This window comes from Myotis nattereri (genome assembly GCF_964212035.1).
Source record: "Myotis nattereri genome assembly, chromosome: 10".
Lineage (NCBI taxonomy): Eukaryota > Metazoa > Chordata > Mammalia > Chiroptera > Vespertilionidae > Myotis > Myotis nattereri.
Window position 1 is genome coordinate 57994477 of NC_138085.1, and position 26098 is coordinate 58020574.

A 26098-nucleotide genomic window follows, 5' to 3' on the forward strand; every position below is an offset into this window, starting at 1 on the left:
CACCCTGATCTGGGACACCCTTCAGGGCAAACCAGCAGGCCCCCACCCATGCACCAGGCCTCTATCCTATATAATAAAAAGATAATATGCAAATTGACCCTAACAGCAGAACGACTGGGAGTGACTGGTCACTATGACACACACTGACCACCAGGGGGCAGACGCTCACTGCAGGAGCTGCCCCCTGGTGGTCAGTGCGCTCCCACAGGGGGAGCTCTGCTCAGCCACAAGTCAGGCTGACGGCTGCCAGAACAGCAGTGGTGGTGGGAGCCTCTCCCGCCTCCTCAGCAGCGCTAAGGTTGTCCAACTGCAGCTTAGGCCTGCTCCTCGCTGGCAAGTGGACATCCCCCGAGGGCTCCCGGGCTGCCAGAGGGATGTCTGACTGCCAGTTTAGGCCCAATCCCCCAGTGAGCGGGCCTAATCCAGCAGGTGGTCATCCCCTGAGGGGTCCCAGACTGCGAGAGGGCACAGGCCGGGCTGAGGGATGCCCCCCCCCCCCCGAGTGCACAAATTTTTGTGCACCGGACCTCTAGTCTATATATATAAAAGCCTAAGTGACCGTTATGACTGGTCGACCGAACAACCACCAGGGGGCAGACGCTCAATGCAGGAGCAGCCCCCTGGTGACCAGTGCACTCCCACAGCCAAACTCCTGCAACCGGCCAACCTCCTGCGGTCCTTCCCCCTGGTTGGCTGGCCCCAATCACCCCAATAGGCCCTGATCAGGAATGGGCAGATGGCCCCAATCAGCCCCAATTACCGGCCAGGCCAAGGAACCCCACCCATGCATGAAGTCGTGCACCAGGCCTCTACTTGATTATGTTACTGCATTGTGGATAGATTCATTTTACATCTATTTGTAAATTCATTTCAGAATTCCTTATTTCATGTACATCTCTGCTTTTGAATTCTCCTTGGAACAAGTTGCAACATCTTAATCCCCCCCTCTACACACATACCCAATTAGTTAACAAGTTAAGTAAAACCGTGGGCATATACTCACATTATTTCTTTAGGAGAGTAATGATTATATCCTCTTTTAAAAGTCATCCTTTAACATCCCAAATGATAGTTTGGTGGTGTTATTTTTCCAGGATGTGCCAAGATGCCATGTTCACTGACTCCTTAATAGTAAAGCAGTATACATTCACCTGACAGAGTCAATTGTTTAAGTTTATTAAAATTGATTTCACACCTTTAAAAAAAATAGCCCCAGATCTTGCAAAAGAAGATATAAGTCCACCACACAGCAAGAATCATTTGAAATACATCTTTAATTTTGAAAAACCAATATGCAATCTACCAAATACTTTGTTACACGATTATTAAGGCTCAATCTATTTTATATTTGTGTTGCTATGTCATAAAGTAATATTTTAAGTACGATATAATACTTAATCATTATTAAGGAAGGCTTTCTAACTGAATTTACAAGAAAAGGGCTGTATCTTAAGCACAGCCTCAGAATGAAGGTAAATAACCCTTAGAACTGTCTAATATATAAATCAGGTTAAAAAAAAAAAACACACAAAACAAATCCAATCTTTATGTGCTGAAAAGTATTTTTTTCGTACCTTTTTAAATGAATAAACTATTTCTATTCCCATAGAAAGAGAAAATGTCTTTAAATTCTGATCTGTACAGTTGATCAAGTAACCATCAAGCCATGAATTCACTTCCACAGTTAATATGATCCTTTGACTGGGAAGGCAACCAGACCTGAACAATTAGAGCAGGACAACTAGTCAGAACCTGGTCAAGTCCTTGGAAGCCTGACACGTGTAATTAAATGACTGACCCCTAACCAGTCAAACTCAGAAAGGGTTGATCTAAAGTACATAAACTAAAATGCTAGAAAGGAGTAGTTCCTCCTTCACTCTCTTCCATCCTTGCCAACCTTAAAAGCAAGGGGTTTCATTATTATAGTTGTCTTTCAGATCATCATTTACTTTCTAGCAAAGGAGATTCTACTTCTTAATTTGTAAGTCTAAATGGACCCTATCTAATTTTTCACTTATGGCACTGTGGTCACATCTTACCTTCTGTCATTTCTGAGGTCAAAAGAATTGTATTAAAAAGCCTCTCCTTCCTCCACAGAATGTTAATTTAACACTAAGTAATGAATATTTAAGAATCCTAATAGATGTGCAAATGAACAATTATGCCATAGCACCCTGCTGTTAATGCCATCAACTTTTACATTGCAGCGAAAACTCAATTTGGGCTTTAGTCAGCGGTTTGTTACTAGGTTTCCAACACTAATCTTGAGATGCTCCTGAAGGCTGATGGCTGGTAAGTAAGTGACCCCAGGAGTGAGGTAGTCACAGACCAGGCAACCTGTGAAGCACCAGGGGCGATTAATTGAACCCTTTGCTGAAATTATTCCGAGGTGTAAATATTCATTAAGTCCAACTGAATCAGACTCTGAGTTCTTCATGGGCAGGATGCCATTAAACAGATTTGAAAGGAATGGCAGTAATTAACCCAGCGAACTTTGCTGGCACCTGGAGCAGCAACACCCCCAGCCACCTTCATATTTGGGTTGAGCAGATTGAAGTCTCTCCAGAGTGTGCCGCCCCAGAGGATGGGGAAAGATGGTGGAATTTTTCTTAATGACGCACACACAGATTTGCCCTCCCATACATCAACAGTGAGTCTCAAGCATATGATATTATGAGCAATGCATCAAGTGGGGTTAAAAAGAGCAATAACACTTCATTTTAACAGTCAACGTCTGCCTTCCTTGCTGTTACAGCAAAATAATGAAAAACAATAAAATCTGCTGATTGATACAAACCATCATACATGTTTGTTTTAATCTGGTTTTGGAACAGATTACAATGAATGTGACACAATATTAAATAAAACATAAGACATAAACTCTGGGCCGACCAATAAATGTTGTTTGGAAGAACATTATTATATCAGTGTTTTGGAAGAACATTATTATTTCAATTTTTACTCAAAACAAATCTAGTAAATAGAGAAAAATATCTCCTAATCATATTGTAGATCCAACATAAATTGAAGGTGTGTTAATACCAAATGGAGGACTTTGTTTTTCAGACCAAAAAAATACCTAGAATATAGATTTCATGAATTTTAAAATTTGACCTTTCCCTGTAAATACTGAAAGGAAGTTATAAACAGAATTATAACTGCTAATGCTATTGGCTTCTCATTAGAAACCAAACATTTAGCTGACCGAAAAACAGAAATGTCAAAAATCTAGGGAAAATAATCTAGTGTTTTTCATTTTGCTCTAAATTTAGTAGAACTAGCATAAAATAATCATGAGCTAGACTTCTACTCAAGAGAGACTTATGTTAATCACAAATAATACTTTATCAAAATACATTCTTAGAGTCTGTACTTTTGGGAAAGAATATTCATGAAGTTTAAAAATTCATCTTTAATGCACATAAATATTTTAACTGGTGTCCAATACTGGGATTCCATTTTAAAAGAAATCTCTCCAAGCAAAAGGCAATAGGTCTTCGTGACTGGTACTAAAATATGTATATCAACAGAAATAGCTTCTTTGCAGCCAACACCAGAATACAAATACATTTTGAAAACAATAATACCAGGGGGGGACACAGGTACCAAATACACAGCCAATGATTACTTGCAATGTGGTAAGAGGACAGGAAGATAAATAATTCAAAACCACAGACACTTTCCACATCTCCATTTTAGCTTGTGATTTCAGCATCAATCTATACCGACCCACATTTCAGAGATGAGCAAGAGGGAAAATTAAGTATTTTTGGTTTATGGGGTTTTTTTTGATTGCCTCACCCTCCAGTACAGGTGCTAACATAGCAAGAAGAAATAGGGACTGGAGGGTAAGAAATATGACAGCTGGGTAATCCAAAGCACAAAACAATCAGCCACTGAGTAATCAAAAATCAAAACCCCTTTAGCCAAACTGGCTGTTGGGTCACACATTGAATAACAGCGCCTTTGAGTTTCAATAGGAAGCAGAAACATCACGCAAATTATAGACACATTTTAAATCAAACCCCTGGAGCACAAATATATCAAAAAGCATAAAATATAGATTGTTCAGTTTCAGGTCTAAACGTCTCCAAACACAGCCAGCCACTGGAGCTGTCCTAAGCCCTCTATTCCGAAGTAATTTCCACCAGGCAGTAGCAGAACTATGTGCGATTGCTATTTGAAAAGTGGGTTGTCCTCATTAACTCCTGCTACTCCTACTGAGTGATGCAATCACCAGCTTTATCTGGGTCTTCCCCGTCGATTTTAATCCACTTCTTTTCTATTTCAACCTGGTATGCAAAAGCAAAAACACGAGCAGCATTAACAAATGCAATACAGCACTAGCAGCTGTTCAGTCCCATTTCATACATGGGGCATGCTCTGCAGCCACACCACCCTTTGGACAGACACAGCCCTTCCACCCCCTCATGCTCCTTCCATAGTGAGGCACTCCCCTCTCTTTTGGGCAACAGAGGTCCCCCTTCCCCCACCCCAATCCTTCCCTCTAGTGTCAAATCTTAAAAAGAGCTAAAACTCTCCTCTCTGCTAAGTCAAACATTGTTTTTATAAAATGTACTCAGAATATATATTGATAACACAGACCTCTGGCTAGGCATGTGATCAATTATATCCTCATATCATAGATCCAGGCTTTGGCCCACCTGGGATAACACAGACCACTCTCGACAAGGAAGCCCCCATCAATCTCTATCCTATTACCCCATTTGATTCTCGTCCTAGAATCTGTCACTATTTGAAATTACATTACTTATTTGTTTACTAATTGTCTTTTGTTCCCCACTAGAAGGTAAGCTGCATGAGGACAGGCAGTATCTCATTCACTCTTGTATCCCCAGCACCTAGAGCAGCACCTGGCACTTACAAATTGCTCAATAAATACTTATTAAATGTAAGATTACATTTTGAAACCAACTGCCACCCAGTGCAGATCAATTAGTAAATGCTGTTAGAGACTCTGTTGCATAATTGTGAGCTGTCCTTCGACACTGTGTGAAACTGGCATACCCCGTGAATAGAAAACTAGGTATAGAGGAAGTCTCTGTGTGCACTTGACCCACATTTCAGTCACACATAACATATACCTAGTGTTACAGGTCAGGTTCCCCAAGATGCAAACTCTGAGATGGAGAATGGTGTGCAGAAGGTCTACTGGGGAGTGCTGTTGGGGTTGACACCTGGTCAGGGAGGGAAAGGGGGGAGAAGGAAGGAAGCAGAACAGGAAGGAGGAGAAGCTGGGCGGCAAGGAGGTCACAGTAAAGGCTTCAGCTGATGCCCAGAGGAAGCTGAAGCTAGGATGGCCCTGTGGAGTTACCTAAGCTGAGGCAAAGGGTCTTCACACCCCTGCAACCACCAGTCACTGAACGAAAGCTGCCCCAGGGAGAGCGCAGGACCTGGAGCTCTCTTCAGCCAAGGCAATTCCAGCTGCTAAGGGAACAAGGGCTTAGGTCCCCACGGGGCTGCACAGGACAGGTGGCCCAAAATAAAGAAAACTCCTGACAGACTACTGTGTTATCAAACCACCAGTTGGTGTTTATGAGTCGAAAATCAGAATGACATTAATCATAGCTGAGATTCAAGCAGCTATGATTGAATCTGAACACAGATTTCAAAATGATATGATATGAGAAAGTGTAAAATGCTACTCATGTGCAAGATAAAAGAAAAATAAATTCTAAACAGAACCACCTGTTTGTTACTTGCTGTTTACATTTTGTTTTGTTTTTTACTTTGGAAATATTTTCTAATTTTGTAAACAAAATCCGTGATGCATCACCATTTCAAGATACTATGGGAAATATATGGCAGAGTTTATGTCTGAATCTACTACTTTCAAGATGAGAAGAAAAGCCAGTTTAGAAACAGGTGCAAATGTATGCCACTCTTTAATTCATCTGGCCTAAGGAGGCAGAAGCACTGATGGTGAACATTTTAAATTGTTGTAATAGAGTAACTTCACATTTCCCCAGGGGTGCTTCACAGAATGCCATTTCAGAAGATATTGATATACATTTTACATGCACATGCCCATACAGACTGGATTTCAAAATCAATAAGTTGGAGGAAACTGGGTCAAGGTTAACAAGGACTTCTCAGAGCCTTCATTTAACGTTAATTTAAAGTATGGCATTCCTAAGCTTTTTTTTTTCTTCCTGGATACATGTTCCACAGAACACATATTGGGAAGTTCTATTCTAACATGATTTTTGTTATAAATATCCTTCTGAAATGTGAATTCATTTTTAATGCCCTGTTTTCCATTGAGAGCTGATTAAGTATGTAACACTGTGTGCTCAGGCTCCTAACATTCTCTAGAACTGAGAAGGGACAAACTAGGCTCACTGGTGACCATCAAGTCTGCATAGGTGTCACACACACACACACACACACACGCACGCACACCCATACATGGTCACGTAAAAGGGCAAAGCAAATATCTAAAACCAATCATGTCACAGCTCTAGAAGCCCTAAGGGGTTTAGGATGTACCTGGATGTTGTAGCAAGCTCGCTGATGAACGTGTTTCTGCGGCTGCACATCGCTCTCCACCCCCAGAGACCTGACCTCTGTCCTAGAGGCACAGGTGTCGAGCATCCCAAACTGAACAGTAGCAAATGGATACCAATCAGAGGGAATTTCTTGGTCTGATCCAAGTTCTAGTTTGTATGACAAACAATGGGGATGATCAGGACCTTGAGGAAAAAATCAAATTGTCAGTCAAAGTATTTCAATGGCCATTGAACATTTCTCTTGAATGTAAGAGGCACTCATCCCTCTCTTCAATAATCAATTCCATTAGCACTATGGCAGCGTGAATGCTATTTGAGCAAAATACCATCAAAATTTACAATTCTGCACTAACTAGGGGGAAATCTTCAATTTTTAAATACTAGCTTTAAAATAAATACAACTTTATTATTGCATACGTGTATATATTAACTCCTAAAAATGTTTTCAGTTGAAGTATGTTAAGTTTCTTTAATTAAAAGATAGTATCTTTTACTTAATATGTGTAGGATTTATAAAAAGTACTGAGGTAAATAACATGTCTTTCTACAATGTATGTAGGATTTGTAAAACAAAACAAAACAAAACAAAACAAAAACACCAACAAAACTTGCTTAAGTAGACTAAATGAGCTCTTATAATAATTCTTAATTTATTCATTTTCTTACTACTCTTATTGATAGTTAATGCAAAGATAAGCTATCTAAATTAGGTCACATTATAAAATAATTCTGATTTTTTTAAGTTAAATTTAATGAAATTGTATTACATTTCAGGAACTATTTTAGGCCAAAAATTCCTTTTTCAGTAGAACAGATTATATTTTAGTACATTTCCACTCACCCTTCTTAAAGCTTTGATGAAAACAGACATGCAGTGTAGAGATGGGCATATTGGCTTTGACTGTTTCTAATATTTGTTTTCACTTAATTCAATGTGTCGTTTATTGAGCATCTACTCTATGCCAGGCCAGGCTTTGTGCCAGACCTAGGGATATCAGATAAATGCAAAAATTTAAGTGTAGTCATATAATGTTTGTGAGTGTGTGAGTGTGTGTGTGTGTGTGTGTGTGTGTGAGAGAGAGAGAGAGAGAGAGAGAGAGAGAGAGAGAGAGAGATAGTAGAGTAAAAAATATTTCCATTGTAATCACTGTAGTAACAGTAATTCTGTTGTATTTTCCACAGCATCTACATATCCAATGCAGCTATCTGACCTTAAATAAATGTATGAGGTGACAGTAATTTCAAAGCCAGATTAAATTACTGTAGCACTGTCATAGCTTCCGAAATAACATTTCCATCAGAATACAGCTTTAGGCACAAAAACAAGAGTTTAAAGGATTTCACTTAATTCTTAAAAGATAAATTGCCTTTCATCCCTTACAATCTGTTTCTTGTAGAGAGACTAATAGAATTCTAAGGCTGTAAAAGGCCTTGAGAAGTCATCAATCCATTAACCACCAGAGGCTCGTTAGCCACCTCCACCACTTACATGCAGGGTAGGACCACAGTGGCCTCTGCGGTGCTCTGAGCTACCCAGATCACTGCAGGCAGGTGGTAACTTTATTCACACCCAGGGGAGAGCCCACCATCCATTACCGTTTGTTTCTAGTCTTCTGCCTGAAGTGCAGACACAGTAAGTTCATTTAAACTTAACTCAGGAACTCTAATGTCCATTACGACACACAGTGGTGAAGAACACAAACACTGGATCCAGGTTGCCCACAGCCCCGTCCCAGCTCTGCTACTTAATAGCTGTGTAATCTTTGGCAAATTACTTGATCTCTCTGAGCCTCAGTTTCCCCATATGGAAACGGGGGTGATGGTGCTGATAATAACAACATAAACCTTACAGGATTGTTATGAGGATTAAACAAAACAATCAGCAAACCTAGACACTAAAACCATGGTATACTATAGTGGTATAGGTACAAGTGGGGGATATATTCTGGTATGATTACTTTGCAAAGTACTATTTGATTATAAATACAATATTATTTAATTACTATAATTTTGCTAAGGAAGTGACTGTGAATTCTACATTTTTAGAGCTGAAAATTATATTGGAGGTTATCTAATTAGATATTCACATTTTAAAGGGGAAAAATTTTTTTTTTTGGAATCTCCTGCAATCAAAATTACCAAAGTTGAAGACCTAGTACTCCAAAAAATGTTAGAAACAAAACCTTTCTGCTTGTTTGTCTTAAAAACTGGTAAAAGGTAAAGGAGAACAATTGTTCCTTTAAGCTTTCTGGCATATTTTCCTTGGCTTTTAAAAACTCTAAATACTCTACAATGTTTAATAACATACTCCTCCTTTAAACTTTGGTCTCTGTGAGGAGAGGTATCATGTCTGTCCCTAGGACAATGTCTGGCACGTTTGTGGCTCAATGGATATTTGATGAATTTACAAAAAAAAAAAAAAAAGGAAAATCATGTTATTTATCTTAGTACTGACCAGCAGGGGGCACTCTCAGGCTTTGGAAATTGCTATTCTCTCACCAGAACTTTCTCAGCAAAGGGAATGCAAATTACAGTATCTTCTTAGGTCCAGTAGATATCTGGTCCTTCTTAAACCAAAACATTTCACATCTGAAACAGAACTGTTGCAAGTTGGAAGATATGAATGGCAAGAGAATGCTACAAGTGGAGGAGGAGAAAAGCAACCAATGTGCTGGTGACAGAGAGCAAAGAGAAAAAGTAAAGGCAAATTGGGAAGGTAGAGATAGATATATTTGTTAACTGACCCTCCATCATTTCCACTCTCCTTTCTAATTCTATGCCACCATCTGCACCTCCTTTGGCTAATGAATGCTCTCATCTTTTCCTCTTCTTCCTTTCTCTCCCCACCCACCTCTGTTTCCCAACCCTCCACTCCTTCCACCGACCTCCCAACCCCGCACCAAAGCCTGTCCTCAGGAAAGGCTCCTCTGTTCCTTTGCTGTCATTCACATCTTTGTCTGAATAAACTATCTGAGCTACCGGCCCAAGGCCAACTTCTGTTGTAAAATGAAAGACCTGCCCACTGTTAAAAGAAATATTAAGCGTTGACATGCTAGAAGACACATTTAAAGGGCCAGCAGCCCATCCCACCTCCCTTGAAATCACATGTAAGTGAAAATGAAGTCAATCCTGATCTCAAAATTCCACAGGAGGAAGGGCATAAATTTTTTTAATTAGTACCTAGTAGAGTAGTTCTTATATTCTCTTTCATTTTCCATTTTAAAATATTTTTTTCTAACAGTGTAGATTTTTCAGAAACTAGTTTGGAAAAGGTAATGTTTTAAAGACTTTAAAAATCTGCTGTTCTCTAGACACCCAATTGCTTTAAAAATCATATAGAAAAGTGGAGATGTACTCTAAGACTCTGTTATTCTACGTGTTGTCCGTGGGCAACAGCATTGGTATCACCTGAGAACAGTTATCAGCCCCACATGTTGAATCACAATCTACATTTGAACAAGGTAATTCATGTACACACGAAAGTTTGAGAAGCACTGCCTTAGACAAAAATTTCCTCTCCACCCCAACCTATTTCTATACTTCTCTCCTCCAGAGGCAAGTTGCCAGGCAACTCTTTCCATTTCCTCCCCCATCCCCACCATGGTGAAGCCACAAGACTGGACCACAGGATGCCACCCACTTCAGAGCCACCTCCTGCCCACCTTCTACCTGACACACTCCATTTGCCTTTTCCCTAGGCTTCCTCTTTGCACACAGAGCTGATCTGAACAAAGCAGCTTTGATCCTAAAGGATTTGTTCAGTAAATTATCACTGGAATGCTTGTAAAATGCCTTCTGTGTGGGCCTGGTGCTATGAAAGTCTTCAAAAAGAATTCCCGAAGGCCAAGATCAAGTCCAGCCACCTCTCTGGGAAACCCACTCTTGTAATTGTTCTTTGCGAGCTCAACTGCTAGTAAAAGCAGGTACAAGAGTAATAACAGAGCTCTATAGACACAGGAATAGACAGCACAGGAGGGACGTTCTCTGCCTAGGGGACCATAATATGTTCCACAGGTCGGTAGTTCTCAACACTAGCTGCCTGGGAGAGCCTTTTATCAGCGCCCATACCTGGGCCTCCCCCCACCAGAGAGTCATGGTTGGGATAGAGCCTAAATGTGGGTATGATGTTTTTAAAGCTCTAATGATTCTATGGTCTCTGACAAGCAGACAGGGCTTGGAAACAGACAGATTTTAAAAGCAAGAGTGGCCAAGACCGGTTTGGCTCAGTGGATAGAGCGTCGGCCTGTGGACTGAAGGGTCCCAGGTTTGATTCCGGTCAAGGGCATGTACCTGGGTTGCGGACACATCCCCAGTAGGAGATGTGCAGGAGGCAGCTGATCGATGTTTCTCTCTCATCGATGTTTCTAACTCTCTGTCTCTCTCCCTTCCTCTCTGTAAAAAATCAATAAATATATTTTTTAAAAAAAGCAAGAGTGATGACAGGATCCTCAGCTATCAGCTAATGGCACCACTGTCCACCTATTCCCCAAAGCCAGAGATCCTGGCCTCCTCCCATCCCCTCCCTAACCCCAAGGCTCACAGGTAACCTGTCATTGTTTTGAGGGCTCCTCTTCTGAATTTCCTCACCCATCCCTCACCTCCCCAGTGAAAGGCCCAGAGGAAAACGCAAGAAAGAAGAAAGATAAGAAAATGAAAATGCTCAGGTAAACTCATGGATGTAGATCTTTAAAGATTAATTAGGGAATTTAATGTCAAGAAGTCAACTGTAAGTGTTCCCTGTGTGCCACCATGTACAACTAAATCCTAGCCTAGACTATTTTATTTATATATATATAAAGTTAAACTTATCTGGCAGAAACTGGCACAAAAGAATGAAATAAGCCGTCTGTTTAACTAAATGTCCCATCTCCCACCCAGCAATGTATAAGCATGTCCTCAGCTGACCGAAGTTACCATCTGTCTCAGCCTCATTTCAATCTAAGTAGGGTGAAAACATTGAGGCTGTTTCACATGAAAATCAACTTGAGGTGTTGAATATTTACTTGAATGTTTATCAGGAAGCCGATCTATCTTCCATACCACAGCCCGGTAGGCACTCTCATATTTTGCTGATCCCACAGTGACCTGTATGACAGGTTCAGATTCGGGTTCATGTAAACTCCCCAGACATGCCCGGCGGTTCATTTTGGCTTTCAGGGACTTCTGCCTCTGGAGGTTCATGGTCCAGAGAGCCTTGATCCACTGCGACGGGACAGGAAAGTGTATCATTATGTTGTCACAGGACCTCAAGGAATTGGCATGGGATGATTTCGGAAGCAATGGGATCATGTTGACAAAGGCCTGAAGCTCCACATATGCCCCCTGGACAACCACTACAGACTTCAGGGAAAAGGGAAGGTCTTCCCCATTATACAACGTCTTGAAACGCATCAGCTCAAACCGGCAGGCATCCAGAGGTACAAACTTAATGATTCTTGATTGCTCGAATTCTTGTGCTTTCACACACTTATGAAAATGATATTCAAGAATATCAATCCCCTTCTTTTCTGGGTCTGTTTCAAAATAGTGTTCATTTCGCTTCTGCAGCTCAAGATCATTCAATGTTAAGAAGCATTCCGAGTTCCCATTCACAAAACAGAGGCAACAGATCTGAGTTATCACAGCACTTTCAACCAATTTCCCTTCTTCTTTAGTGATTTTACCCCAAAAGTTGTCCACAATCTCAAGGGAAATTTCTTGTTCCTCATAGTTCTTTTTTGGTTTTGAAACAGCTGGCAGCTTCATCAGCTCCTCCTCCACGGTAGTCAGAAAGTCGAGGAAGTCATGGTACTCTGTGGAACCCAACTTTAGCATCTGCTCTATGTCTGGCTCGTGAACTACTTCTGTCTTAGAATGGTACTTTCTTTTTTCTGTGTAAGACACATGTTCAATCTTCACAGTATGGATTTTTCCCGCCACACTGAAGTTCTCAAGTTTGGGTTCAGAAAGCCTGCACTGTGAATCAAGCTGTAACTCTTTAAATGGTTTTTCTAACCCCTCCTCATAATACATTTGCAAAATTCCTCCAGGTAAGACTTTTAAAAAAATTGGTCCCCACTGACGGGAAGACATCATGTTCTTCTTCTCAGGAATTCTCAGCATGAAAGACCATCCAGGTTTGGGCTGACTCCTGAAGAGGGTGTGGGGGACAAAGGAAGAGCCTGTATCTTCAGCATACAGACACTGCATAGACAAACTTCCAAAGGAGTCTTGGTCCTCAACTGATTGGAGATGTTCAAGCTTCTTACAGATGTAGTTGAGTGAACACTGATTTAAGCTTTTTTGATCAATGGGCATTTCTTTGTCTCTTGATGGGAATCCCTTTCTGCTTCCTGGAGGGTCAAAGGTGAACTGGGAAGCACTGCCTTCTTCTTTCCAAAATGGACTTGAAAAGGCACAGTCCTCCTGAAAATACTGAAACTGAAGAGCATCACTTTGGAACCCCAGGCTTTCAGCCTGTGGAGGACTAACTTCATCTGGAAGACCCACTTTGGGAGCTGGAGGTGTGCATGAGTGATCATTGGGTAAGGAAGCATGGGGAACACAGGTTAGTTTAGTAGACAATAAGGAAGAATCTGCTCCAGGTGTTGTGAGTGGGCTGTTTGAAGATAATTCTGGAATAGGATAAAGCACATGAGTCCCTGCTTTGGGGATGCCAGGAATTCCTGGGAAGTCTTTGGTAGGTGTAGAAAGAGGAGAGTTACTTGGAGGTCCTGGACTGAAGTAGAAGTCTACGATGGGAGAGGGGAGGGGGGTACTACTGGTGGAGGAAGACCCACTGGAAAATTCCTTAGGAGTAGAAAGGTTCAGCTTAAGTCCGTTTGGCCTGCAGATGCCTTGATTCTCTGGACGGAAGTTCTTTGACTTTTGAGAAGATTGAAATGTAGGGTCATCATCAAATGTGACCCAGTTGCCTGGGTTTGTAGAACACATCTTTAAAATCAGATTGTGATCCTGTCAATGATTCAGATGTGTTGTCTCTGTTAAAGGAGAAAAAGAAAAAATAAGAATAAAAATGAGGGGAAAATTTCAAGTTACTAAAGGTCTTTAGTTCTGAGAAATACTTCGATTTAAAAGCATCCGGATTTATAGATTAACTGAGTTCAAAGAAGTGCTTAAAAACTGTAACATTTTTGATGGCTGAATGGATTTAAAAATATAGGATCTAGCCATATGCTGTGACAAAAGACTCATTTTAGATTTAAGCAAACACATAGGCTGAAAGTGAAAGGCTAAAAAATGATATTCTATGCAGATAGAAATCTAAAGAGAGCAGGAGGTAGCCATACCATCAGACAGAATAAGTTTAAGTCAAAAACTGTCACAAGAGATAGAGAAGGATGTTATGTAATGATAAAGGGGTCAACTCACTAGAAAGATAGGATGATTAAAAGTATATATAAACTCAACACTAATACACCCTAATGTATAAAGCAAACATTAAAAAACTAAATGGAGAAATAGACAAGGACACAATAATAGTAGGATATTTCAATATCCCACTTTCAATAATGGATAGGACATCCAAACAGAAGATCAATAAGGAAATGGAGGAGTAGAACAACACTATATAGATCAAGTGGATATACAGGACCTATACAAAACATTCCACATAACAACAGTAAAACACACATTCTTCTCAAGCACACACAGAACATTCTCTAGATACATCACAGGTTAGGCCACAAAACAAGTCTCAACAAATTTAAGATTGAAATCACACAGGGATCTTTTCTACCACAATAGAAAAAACTGGAAATCAATAGCAGAAGGAAAACTGAAAAATTCACAAATATGTAGAAATTAAACAATACTCAATGGGTCAAAGAAGGAATAAAAAACAAAATTAGAAAATATCTTGAGACAAAAATTAAAACACAACATACCAAAACTTATTGTATACAGCAAAAGTGGTGCTAAGAGGGGAGTTCATGCTGGTAAATGCCTACATTTTTAAAAAAAAGATCTCAAATAAACAGCCTAACTTTATAGCTCAAAGAACTGAAAAACAAACAAAAACTAATCCCTAAGTTAGCAGGAAGAAATGAATAAAGATTAGAGCAGAAGTAAATGATATAGGCAATAGAAAATAGAAAAAAAAATATCAATAAAACTAAGAGTTACATTTTTTTTTAAATTAACAAAATTGACAAATTTTAGCTGGATTAAGGGGAAAATACTTAAATAAAATCACAAATGAAAGAGGAGACATTACAACTAATGTCACAGAAAATTTTTTTTAAATTTATTAGAAGAGACTATGTGAACAATTAGGGGCCAACAAATTGATTAACCCAGAAGAAATGGATAAATTCCTAGAAACGTAAGTCTACCAAGATCCAATCATAAAGAAATAGAAAATCTGAACTGACCTATTCCTATAATTAGTGAGAAGACTGAATTTTTAAAAAAATATATTTTATTGATTTTTTTACATAGAGGAAGGGAGAGGGATAGAGAGTTAGAAACATTGATGAGAGAGAATCATCAATCAGCTGCCTCTTGTACACCCCCCACTGGGGATGTGCCCACAACCAAGGTACATGCCCTTGACCAGAATCGAACCTGGGACCCTTCAATCCGCAGATCGATGCTCTATCCAGAGCCAAACCGGTTAGGGCAAGACTGAATTTTTAAGTGGTATAGTATTGTTACCTATATGCACATTGTTGTGCAACAGATCTCTTGGACTTTTTCTATTGGCATGACTAAAACTGCATCCCCACTGAACAGCAATACCCTTTTCCCTCTCCTCCCAGCCCCTGGTAACCATCATTCTACTCTCTGCTTCTATAAATTTGACTACAGTCATGCACTGCTTAACAATGGGGATGCATTCTGAGAAATTTGCCATTAGGTAGTTTCATTGTTGTGTGAACATCATAGATTGTACTTACATACACAAACTTAGATGGTATAACCTACTATACACCTAGGCTATATGGTATAGCCTATTGCTCCCAGGCTACAAGTCTGTATGGCATGTAAGTATACAGAGCAACATGAGATTAAATCAAGCACAAGAGAAAATGATGCAATCAGGAGTTGTGGTAAACATGAGAGGTATGAGGCTGCTGCTGATATACAACAGGGTACTGTTTTACAATGAAAAATGTAAGAATTATTTTTATTCACTGCAACATTTTTGAATCACTTCAAAAAGTCTTTATTTGAATGACTGTTATGTAGCCAGACCTTGTTAGTGCTCTAGAAAATACAGGAGGAAGAGATAAAACCCAATGAATAATGAACTTATAACCCACTGACAGCTGACAGCCCCAAAATATGTGATGTTTACACTTTAGCAGCATTTTCAAATTCATGACCTCATTTATGAAAACAACCCTGAGAGATGTACATCGTTATTCCAGTTTCATAGCAGAGATTACTTGGGTTGAATCATTGCCTAAAATCATCCAACTGATTAAAAGGCAAATCTAAGATTTTTAAAAATAACAGTTTTATTGTCATACAACTCACATATAAAATTCACTCTTAAAAAAAAAAAAAGACAATTCAGTGGTATTTAGTACATTCACAGAATTGTGCATCACCACTAAGTCTAGAACATTTTTATCACGCCCCTCCCAGATAAACCCTGCACCTACTCAGTCACTCCTCATTTTCTTCCTCTCCCGGGTCCTGGAAACCACTGATCTACTTCACTTTTCTGAATTTGCCTAGTATGGACATTTCATATAAATAGAATCTCTACAACATATGGCCTTTTGTGTCTGGCTTCTTTCACTTAGCATAATGTCTTTAAAGCTCATCCATGTAGTAGCATGTATCAATTAGTACTTCACTCCTTTTTGTGGCTGAATAATATTTCATTGTGAGGATATCCCATATTTTGTTCATCAGTTGATGGGCATTTGGTTTGTTTCTATATTTTGTCTATTATAATACTGCTAGGAGCATTTGTGTGTAAGTTTTTTATGGAATCATTTATCTCGGGTATATACCTAGCTGGAAAAGAACCTGAATTTGAACACAGGGCACTTCATGCAAATCTAACACAACATAAATTATTGAAATTACTCTAATGACATCAGAGGCGAAGAGCTGTACGGAACACAGTACTGACCTGGGGGGTGGGTATAACCCAAACACTGGGCATTGCTCTGCCACTCATTCTGGATATTCAGTGATTAGACTAGAATCAGCTCTGAGGTTTTTTTCCAATTCCAAAACAACTCTATGGTAGTTGACATCCAGTTGAATTTTTTTTCAAAAACAGAAATTGTGTTACCACTGGGATTTTTGACCAAACTTCCAAACTGACAGAAAGTAAAGTTCCATAAGATCTACTAGTGTGAGAACTCAAAAACTGCTGGAATAAAGGCCATGAGAAAGGCATATTTTTCTCCCTCCAGCCCCTTGTGGAAAATGAAGCCTCAACCAATGCAATCACTCAAGCTCGGTAAAGAACCAACACAAAGGAAAAGACAGAGGGCCTGGGGCTCAGCTGGGGACAGGGCTGGCTCAGTGTTGTCATTTGCTAAATCCGCACATTCCTGAAGGCACAGAAACACACAGTGGAGCGCAGCCCAGGCCAGCTGGCTCTCTGGAGGGCATTTCACTGTCACTGCCCTTGGGCTGGAGTTGCCAGCAAGCAAGTTCCCTTCGGGGCAGGAAGAGCAGTGTTTCAAGGGACTCTGCCAGGAGCCTCAGAGGCAGGAAATCAGAAGCAATATTTATCGACCCATCCCATCTCACCCTCTTCAGAAAGAATCCAGCCAAAATACCTCTTCAGACAGGGTGGAAGATCATGTAAATATTTACTTTAGTCGGTTAATTAAAAGAAAGAAAAAGTAAAAACCAAGAGAAGAAATAATTCAGCTTCAGGCTGCCTCCTCTTCTGATCGATCCCCTGAACGTTCTGCCTCATCCGTTTTTCATGGGTAGCTTCAAAATTTGGAACAGTGATATTGGTTTTTTCAGATTCGTGCTTATTATGAAAAAAAAAATGCTTTCCATAAACCAGATAGAAAAATCAATCCCATTACTTTCTAAGTGACCCCTGATCTTTGGAAAGCACACCTTGCAAAACATCTCCTACCTTGAGTACAAAAATCTATGCAAACCATACTCTTCCCCCTATGCAAGACTTCCATAGGAGGCACTCAGCAAATGTAATGTGAGTTAAATGCAACCAAACAGAATTTTGTATTATGCCACAGAGAGCCCAATTCTTTGTCCCTGTTTAAAAGGCAGGACTTAGATGCTGCTCTGGAGTGAGTGGCTAAGACTCCAGCTCCAAGGTCAAAGGCAGGTTTGTTTCCTGCTCTGCTCCTCATTCTCCTCTTCTCTATCCCTCTTGTTGCCCTTCATTACCAATCCTTTTTATTCTCATTTCCATTTCTCTCCTTTTACCCCTTCCCTCTCGATGGCTTCATCTTTCCAGTCTAGTCTCAAAGCAGCAACCAGTCAGTTTTCCCAAAGTCAACTAGAATCAATTCTATTCAGCGCTTTCCTTCTCTTTCCTTCCCTCCTAACCCATCCCCACCCCCAACAGGGACAGGGAGCCACATCAGAATCTAGAGGTATAGAATGTGTCTTCTTTTAGTCATCTGCAAATTCACCCCATCTACTTCAAGACACAGATTTTAAACGCATTCAAGCAGTAGCATCCATTTAACCTCAGGTTTGTTTTGTTTGTTTTCTGCACTGCAAATTGGGTAGGATCTAAATATGCATCTATGTCTCCCAGAGGGCTCCAAGCCCTACCATTTACAGAGCCCTTTCACAGACAACATCTCGTTTAAATTGTATGACAATCCAGAGTGGACCACAGCATTTAAGAGCCTTCTCCAAAGTCCGGGATCCAATGAGAGCAGAGCTGGGAACCCAGGATTCCTGGCACCAAGTCCCTAGCGGCCTTCCTCTTAAGGAAATAGTCCTCTGGTTCAACTCCCTGGCTTTTTCCTTGGATGTGGATGCCATCCCACCCTGTTTTCAGTCGATCTGGATTATCCGCAAACTTGTAGAAGACAATTCCAGATGAAATTCAGAGACAGGTCAAGACACTAAGACTGAATGGGGGGCATAGAAAAGGAAAATGTAGAAATTTATGGTAGAAATTTCTAGAAATCAATTTCTGAGGTTTAAAGGTTTCTAGGGGAGTGTTTGCGTACTCTTAAGACTATTAGACATGCTTTTTGTCTCCCTATTTTCAAAGCAGCATCAGAAAACATTGAACTCAAGATTAAGCTGAAAGTAAATGCACATGCCTACTCACATAGGGAATAATAACAAGGATACAGGCAGACCAGGGTTTTCAACTTCGTACCCCAACACATGTGACAGATGGCATTTTGTTGGGGTTTTTTAATATATATTTTTATTGATTTCAGAGAGGGAGAGAGAGGGAGAGAGAGATAGAAACATCAACGATGAGAGAGTCTTTGATCGGCTGCCTCTTGCACGCCCCACACTGGGAATTGAGCCCACAACCCTGGCATGTGCCCTGACTGGTAATCAAATTGTAACCTCCTGGTTCATGGGTCAGTGCTCAACCACTAAGCCACACTGGCCCAGCCAGATGGCATTCTGAAGCTTAGCACATTCTCTTGGTTGTGCCCAGAATTTTATAACCCCCAAAATATTTAGGGAAGCCTTAAAATAATTACTCCCTATGCTGAATGTTGGATAAGCAAAGGAGGGGCCCAGGCCACAACCAACATGAGAAAGGCTGCACTTACATACAACTCCTGCATTCCATCCCTTTCTTCCGCTTAAGGGATCATACTGGAATTCTTAAAAAGCATTATGGAAATTATAATAAATTTATCCTAAATTATCTTAAAAATGAAATCTGTCACAAATAACAACATCTTAAATATTAATAATACTGCAAATTACTTTCAATAAGCCTTATGAAAAAGTTGCAGTGGTATGAAAAAGTGGTCTCACCAAAAACAACTTAGGGATAAAAATTTTCATGTTATTGTAGATAAAAACTCATATCTTCCTTGAGAGTCAGAGTGAAGCTTTTTCAGAAAGGGATCATCTCTCATTCATTAGATCATTTTCCACAAATGTCTGACACGGGTGTGCAGTGCAATACAATTTTGATTGAATCATTTTAAATGGTCTATTCAGTATTCCATAAAGTAAATCTCTATACCGCCCTCCCCGGTACAAAGAATCACTGAATTTTAGAGGTGGGCAGAAATTGGAGGTATTCTGTTCAATTAACCACACCAGCAAACAGTTATCAAGCGCGCTGTGCTCGCGGTATGCTAAGTGCTTGACCCTCACAGGCACATCAGGTAAAGATATCATCATTTTGTAGAAGAGGAAAAGAAGGCTCAGAGAGGTTAAGCTACTTGCCGGAAGTCACCCATCCCAGGTAGGCAGACCTGCAGTGTGACCAGGTCTGTCTGATCCCAAAGCCCATGTGTGATCCCATCCATCGCCCCCAAAGGTCCCAAGAGATCTGATGCCTGACTCTGCCAGTGTCCTACCTGCCACTTCCAAGTACTTTCCACCACTCCACCCTTCACTACGGAGAAAGCTCCGGGGTGGGAGCCACCATTTCCTGGAGCCAGGAGCTCTCTAAACTGGAAGGATTCTGTTCTCACCTGCGAAGACCCTACTTCTCCATAAAGCCCACCACGTGTATCTGCCGCTTGGACGCCCCAGGCTTGGGAAAGGCAGACTCCGAGACAGTTTTCCCCATGATGGCTCAAGAACAACAACAGCTCATTATCAGTTTGGGTCAATTCTGAGACAGGCGTTTGTCACTCAGCCTGCCCTGTTTCCTGTCCCTTCCTGTCCCCATCAGCTGGACAGCCCACCCCTCGTGATGAAGTTTTTCAGACTTGCTGCCTAACAAATGCATTGCTGTGCCACCTGCTCTTCGAGTGGCAATCTTGGCAGACTAATTCCCCAAACTCTGTGTAACTCCCTGCATTGTCCTTCCTCCCAGGCCAACTCTCAACCCCCTCCATTCTTAGTTGTCCACTTCTGCTGTTCTTGGCAGTTTCCTTTGCTTTTCTCCAGAAACCATTCAAAGAAGGTATAAATATGAAGTTCTACCTTATCCTGCAGATTGTCAAAATTGGATTAGATGCACTTGGTTGTTGAATCAGCATTCCAGATTCTCTGCAACTGATAACTATGTCCCCCTCACCCCCCCTCAGCGTGTTACCTGTGGATGACCCCAGGGTCCAGCTTCTCTGTATCTGCCAGGTGCTGGGGGAGACTGATGCTAAAGGGGTGTTCAGCAGAGAGAGCTCAGGGAAGTGTCAGCACCCTCAGCAGTAGCCTCCTGACATTGGCCCCACCAGAGCTGTCATTGTTGGGCTGACTCCTACACAAGCCTCATGAACACAGCTGGACCCCAGCAACGCCCTCGCCTTTGCAGAGGGCTGAATTTAGTCCTTTATGCCTGTGACTTTGTTGCTCTATATCAATGCTGCATAATCTAGAGAAAGAATGTCTTCATGTCAGTGTCTGTGTGGTTTTCTTGGCTGTCCCCCAGATAAGGAATTCTCCGACTCTCCCCAGTGCCGGACCCCTCAACTGCTACACAGAAATGAGCCTGGAGCTGCATTTGCAAAGCCTCCCTGTTGTTTTGTATGGCTAGAGGTCTGCAAAAGTTACCCTCCTTGTTCTTCTGCAATGTATAGCCCGAAACAAAGCCAAAGTCAGGGAAAGTCCAGGGTGCACAATGCATCCCTGAAGAATTTCCTTAAAGGTTTGCTATGAAAATATTTAAAATACCATTCCTATAAATTTAGTTTCCTTTAAAGGGGAAACTAAAAGTTTGAAACAGAAAGGAATCATAAGACAACACAAAAACCTAAGAAAAAAGTAAAATGAAAACGCTTGCAGAGTTTTAGCTCACAGGAGAAGGGCCCGCTACATGCACTGGAAGTATTATTAACACATATGTTCTGCAGTCCATATAGTTAATCACAAACATGTGTGCTATTTAGTTCAGCTCTGTGACAGGAAATACCATTTGTAAAATATTAAACCACACCAAAACCTGTCCATGCCTTCAAATATCATCTGTGCTGCTTCTAGCTGAGCCCCCCAGCCCCACTCCTCCCCTGGGACACTTAACCTCCACTTTTCCAGGATGAATTTGGTTCCCAACTATTATTTTTACCTTGTTCTAATAATCTGCTCATTTCCTAAATTTAGAGAGTAGTAGAGACAGATACCAACTCAAACTGGCTAGTCCCAGCAGACAGTCTTTACATGAACAAAGAAGAGATTTAAGGCCAGGCAGGTATTCTGACTTCAGAATCTTATTCTTCTTACCATGACAGCTTTTTGTATGGTTTTTTGTTGTTGTTTTTTTTCAGCAAAGCAAGTAAGAATGTATTGGCCACAGCAAAAGCACTCTTAGGTGGGATGTTTCTTAAAGCTGAGGACAGTGAAACAAGGAAGGGCTTAGCATAGAAGAACCAACAAGAGAGCCTAAGCTTGGCTGCTTTAGCTCACTGGGGAGTCAGAGAAAAAGGGGGACCTGGCGACAGGGTCAGGGAATTAGTCCAGGAGGAGTTGCCGCTGCCCATTGCTCCCCTGGTTGCAAATCTTCTGGGTCCCTTAGAATTTAGAGATTGCATGCCTGATGGGGGGAGGGAATGGCATGGGTGTGCTCTCTGAGGGAGAGTGCACCATCATGACTGCTGTTGTTTTTTAAATATATTTTTATTGATTTCAGACAGGAAGGGAGTGGGAGAAACATCAATGATGAGAGAGAATCATTGATTGGCTGCCTCCTTTACATTTCTCACTGGGGATAGAGCCTGCAACCCGGGCATGTACCCTGACCGGGAATTGAACCACAACCTCTTGGTTCATAAGTTGATGCTCAACCACTGAGCCAGGCTGGCTGAGCACCACCATGACAGTTTTACGGAGTATCCACACCAGGTTCATGTCACTGTCGTAGGTGCTATGGAAATTTGTTAAACAGAGGTCTCGGGGTCTCAGTTTCTTCATCTGCAGAATGGTGGCAATATGTACCTCTTATGTAAATTGTCTCATAATAGGTACTCAATAGAGTAGTTTTCCTTCCTCTTTCTCTCCCTCCTGTTTCCCCTCTCTCCCATTCCAGCCTTCCTTTCTCTAGCCAGCAAGAAAGTAAAGAGCCCAGATCTTGGAGCTGGCGTTGGCATCAGGTCAACTTGTTACACATCCTTTTCTAGAACTGTCTCCATTCTCCCTGGCACATGACCATGCCTCGACCCTGCCCTCCAGATGTGACCTGTGCCTGGACCCATGCTCAGGGCTTCTCCTTTGGGAGACGGCATCTCCCAAAGTGGAGAGAATTTAATAATGTGGGGACAAGACCCAGGGCCGAGGGCATTTATGGGTCTCTTCATGGCAATCCTTTCCAAAGCCTATGGCTGATATGAAAACCTGGGACCATGCTTGTCACCCACAACGCTGACTCAGCATCAGTCTATACCACTGGTTCTCAACTGGAGTGACTTCACTCCCAGGACACATTTGGCAGCATATGGAGACATGTTTAGTGGTCACAACTGGGGGTAGGGCATGCTACTGATCTCTAGTGGGTAGAGGCCAGGGATGCTGCTCAACATCCTACAATACACTAGATGGTCCCCATAACAAAGGATTACTCAGCCCAAAATATCCCTAGCACTGAAGATGAGAAATCCGGCTCTCTGGCGAGGAGGTCAGTGAGCTGAGTGTGCCAAGCAGGGTGTCCGTCCACATGCGTGTGTCTACTTTGTAGATAATGAATCGGAGGCACAAGTTTGGGGATTTGCCTGAGGTGGCACACTCAAAAAAAAAGTGCTGTCAGAATCGAACCCTGTCTCGGGCCCAAATCTCATGCTCTTCCTCCTAAACCATAATGACTACCAGGGTGGGAATCAGAACAGGAGAGAGCCCAGATAAAGGAATATTTTAAAAGATTAGACAGGACTTGGACACCAAAAGTGATCTAGAAAACAGGGGGGAGGGGGAGTCCGGCACTTAGAAAAGCAGCTACAGAGTGATACCATTGTAATGACCTGGTTATTATTTAACAGGAAAGAAGTAAAGGGAAGACTAGACACTATAGACATGCCATTTATAGTTTTGCTAGAAAGCTGCAATTTAACACTCTCCAAGTCTGTTCCCTGCTGATCAATGGAGGAAGGGACTGGACAAAGGCAGTAGTTGGACCCATGCCCAGTAAGGTCTGAGTAATGTGGGAAGGTGCTTAGCTGTCAGCCACACCTGGGAACAAGTCAGTGGACAAGAATAGGTGTGGCCATCGCCAAGTGCACTAAGTCTAAATATTTGAACTCCTAGACAAAGGGAGTTCACTCTCTTGGCTCCTGGCCCTCTAGCCCTCTTGGGACTCTTGCTGCAGGGGGCACGTTACCCTGCATTCGCCCACGTGGCCAACAGCCGTGTGGGGTCCACACAATGGACTGGTGGACTTCACCAAGCCTGATGCTGAACGGGACCCAGCTGCAACATGGAACGGAGACTCTAGCCCTGCTTCTAACGTTGCTGAATCCACAGCTGCTCCTTTTCTAAGACTGCATTAAGGGACATGGGACTTTTAAACCCAAGGAATATAACTCCAAATAGTCTTTTACCTCATCTCATTCTCCCATGGGGGGTGGGGGGGGGGCTCTAAAAATGCTTATTTCAGCAGCATCTCAAGAATCCCCCTCCCATGAGCGACAGGGAAATCTGGCCCACTCAGTTCTCCAGTAACAACAGGAGAGGCAGGAAGAGGAGCAGGTCAATCACAAATCGGTCTGCGGTCCATCCAGTGGAAATATCTAGCAAGGAGCTAAAACAGGAGACTGTACCTGGAGAGAAAACCGGAGGCTACACATGTAGAGCTGGGGGGCTTTCTCCACTAGGGGAAAGCTGAATGCAGGAGAGAATGGAGAGAGGCCACAGGGCACCAAAGCTAAGGACCCTATCATTTTACAGGAAGAGGAAAAGGAGAAAGTATGTCACACAGAACAGGCCAAGGAAAATCCAGGAGGTGCAGAGGCACTCCCCCCCCCCCCCCCCCCAGGCAAGAAGGAGTGTTTCTATGAGTCCTTGAAGAGCTGGAGAGGGTAGAGATAGATGAATTCTGGGTTGAGTGATTAGGTCAACAGTGACAGGGTTGGGGGCAACGTCAGCAGAAGTTGGGCATGAAGCATGGCTTCCAGTCTAGAAGCCAAGGGAGCAGGGATGCTGGGGCTTATGAATAGACAGAGGCCAGGCTCAGCTGTCCATGTCTCAGCAACTTCATCCCTATACCCTCCCAGCCCCCTCCACCTTCCCTGCCCCCCCCCCATTTTGGGGGTTTCTGCTGCTCTGGGGCTGAGTTCTTTCCTGGTGGACTGGTTTCTGCAGCCCTAGGAACAGCCTACCGCTTTGTACCCTACCTACCTTTTGGTCTCAGGAACACAAAAGGGCCCCAGGGCTTCCCACTCTCCAAAAAATCCAGCCCACCCCCACCAGGGCAGGAGGCAGACAAGTGAGCCTTCGTGCAGGCTGAGGGGCTGAAACAAGGCCTGCTTTCAGGGCTGCCTTCTGGTATTTATATTGCCGTGGGTTCTCCAGTGGGCAGAGCAAGGCACTCAGAGACAGACATGAGAAACAGCATTATCTCCTTACGGACCCCCAGGGCTGTGCTGGGGTGTGGCCCCTTGGTTATTAGATGGCAGCTCCTGGATTTGGGTTCCGAATTCTTAGAGGAAACCATGAAAAAGATGTGGGATAGTTAGCTGAAGGGGCTTGGTGCAGATCACACATCTTAAATATGCAAACCTCCTCCTTCCCCTCTACCTCCACCTGCTGGACCAGGGCCCTCCTGAAGATAAGCAGAAAGTCCTGGAAGGTTAAAGAATTAGAAAGAAGATCCCTCTCTGGATTTAAATATTTAGTGAGGGGAAAACCAAAATTGGCCACTTTGCTATGAAAATTGTTCGGGTAATTTATCTTAATTACCGTGTAATTGCTTTTAGTGTTTTGAGAGGAGGCAGTAGCTAAATGGCCCAGAAAGAATATTTAACGCTTTAAAATGTGATTCCTACCCACACACTAATGGTGCTGTGTTCAGACTGGAATGGTCTGCATGAGAAGTTAAGGACCAAGATCTTCCAGGAAAGTCCCCCAGGATCTTCACCTTTGGATGCTGGGCTTTGGGGAATGCCTTCCAAATGTCCTGGTGCAAATTCTTCAATCACACGCCCACTGCTCATTCATTCAGCGAATAGTTACTTCGTCTTCTATGTGCTGGGTCCTGAGGGGAGCGCCATGCAGACCACAGAACCAAGAGCCAAATCATTGCCCATGTGGCTGAGAAAGAAGGGTTGAAAAGTTAGACTGTGTGTAAGCCCTGCCCGTAACTGACTGAGCAACACGGGCAAGTTACTTTACCTCCCTGAGCCTCAGTCTCCTCAAGTGTGAAACAAGGACAATAGTTAACTTTTAGGATTTGTTATGGGCTGAGTTGTGTATCCCCAAATTCAGCCCTAACGCCCAAAGCCTCAGAATGTGACTGTACTTAGAGGTAGGGTCTCTAAAGAGCTGTTTAAGTTAAAGTGACGCCGTTAGCCCTGGCTGGTGTGACTCAGTTG

At 42.1% G+C, this 26098-nt stretch overlaps 1 protein-coding gene across 1 annotated transcript; it reads right to left on the reverse strand.

The window, feature by feature from the left end:
- Window positions 1–1261: 1261 nt before the first annotated feature.
- Window positions 1262–25817, reverse strand: STON1 (stonin 1). The gene is made up of 4 exons (XM_081101305.1): window positions 25645–25817; window positions 11534–13510; window positions 6511–6713; window positions 1262–4292 (listed from the first exon to the last, which is right to left on the reverse strand). The coding sequence occupies exons 2-4, from the start codon at window positions 13461–13463 to the stop codon at window positions 4218–4220; spliced, it is 2208 nt and encodes a 735-aa protein (XP_080957431.1). The 5' UTR covers window positions 13464–13510; window positions 25645–25817; the 3' UTR covers window positions 1262–4217.
- Window positions 25818–26098: the final 281 nt, after the last annotated feature.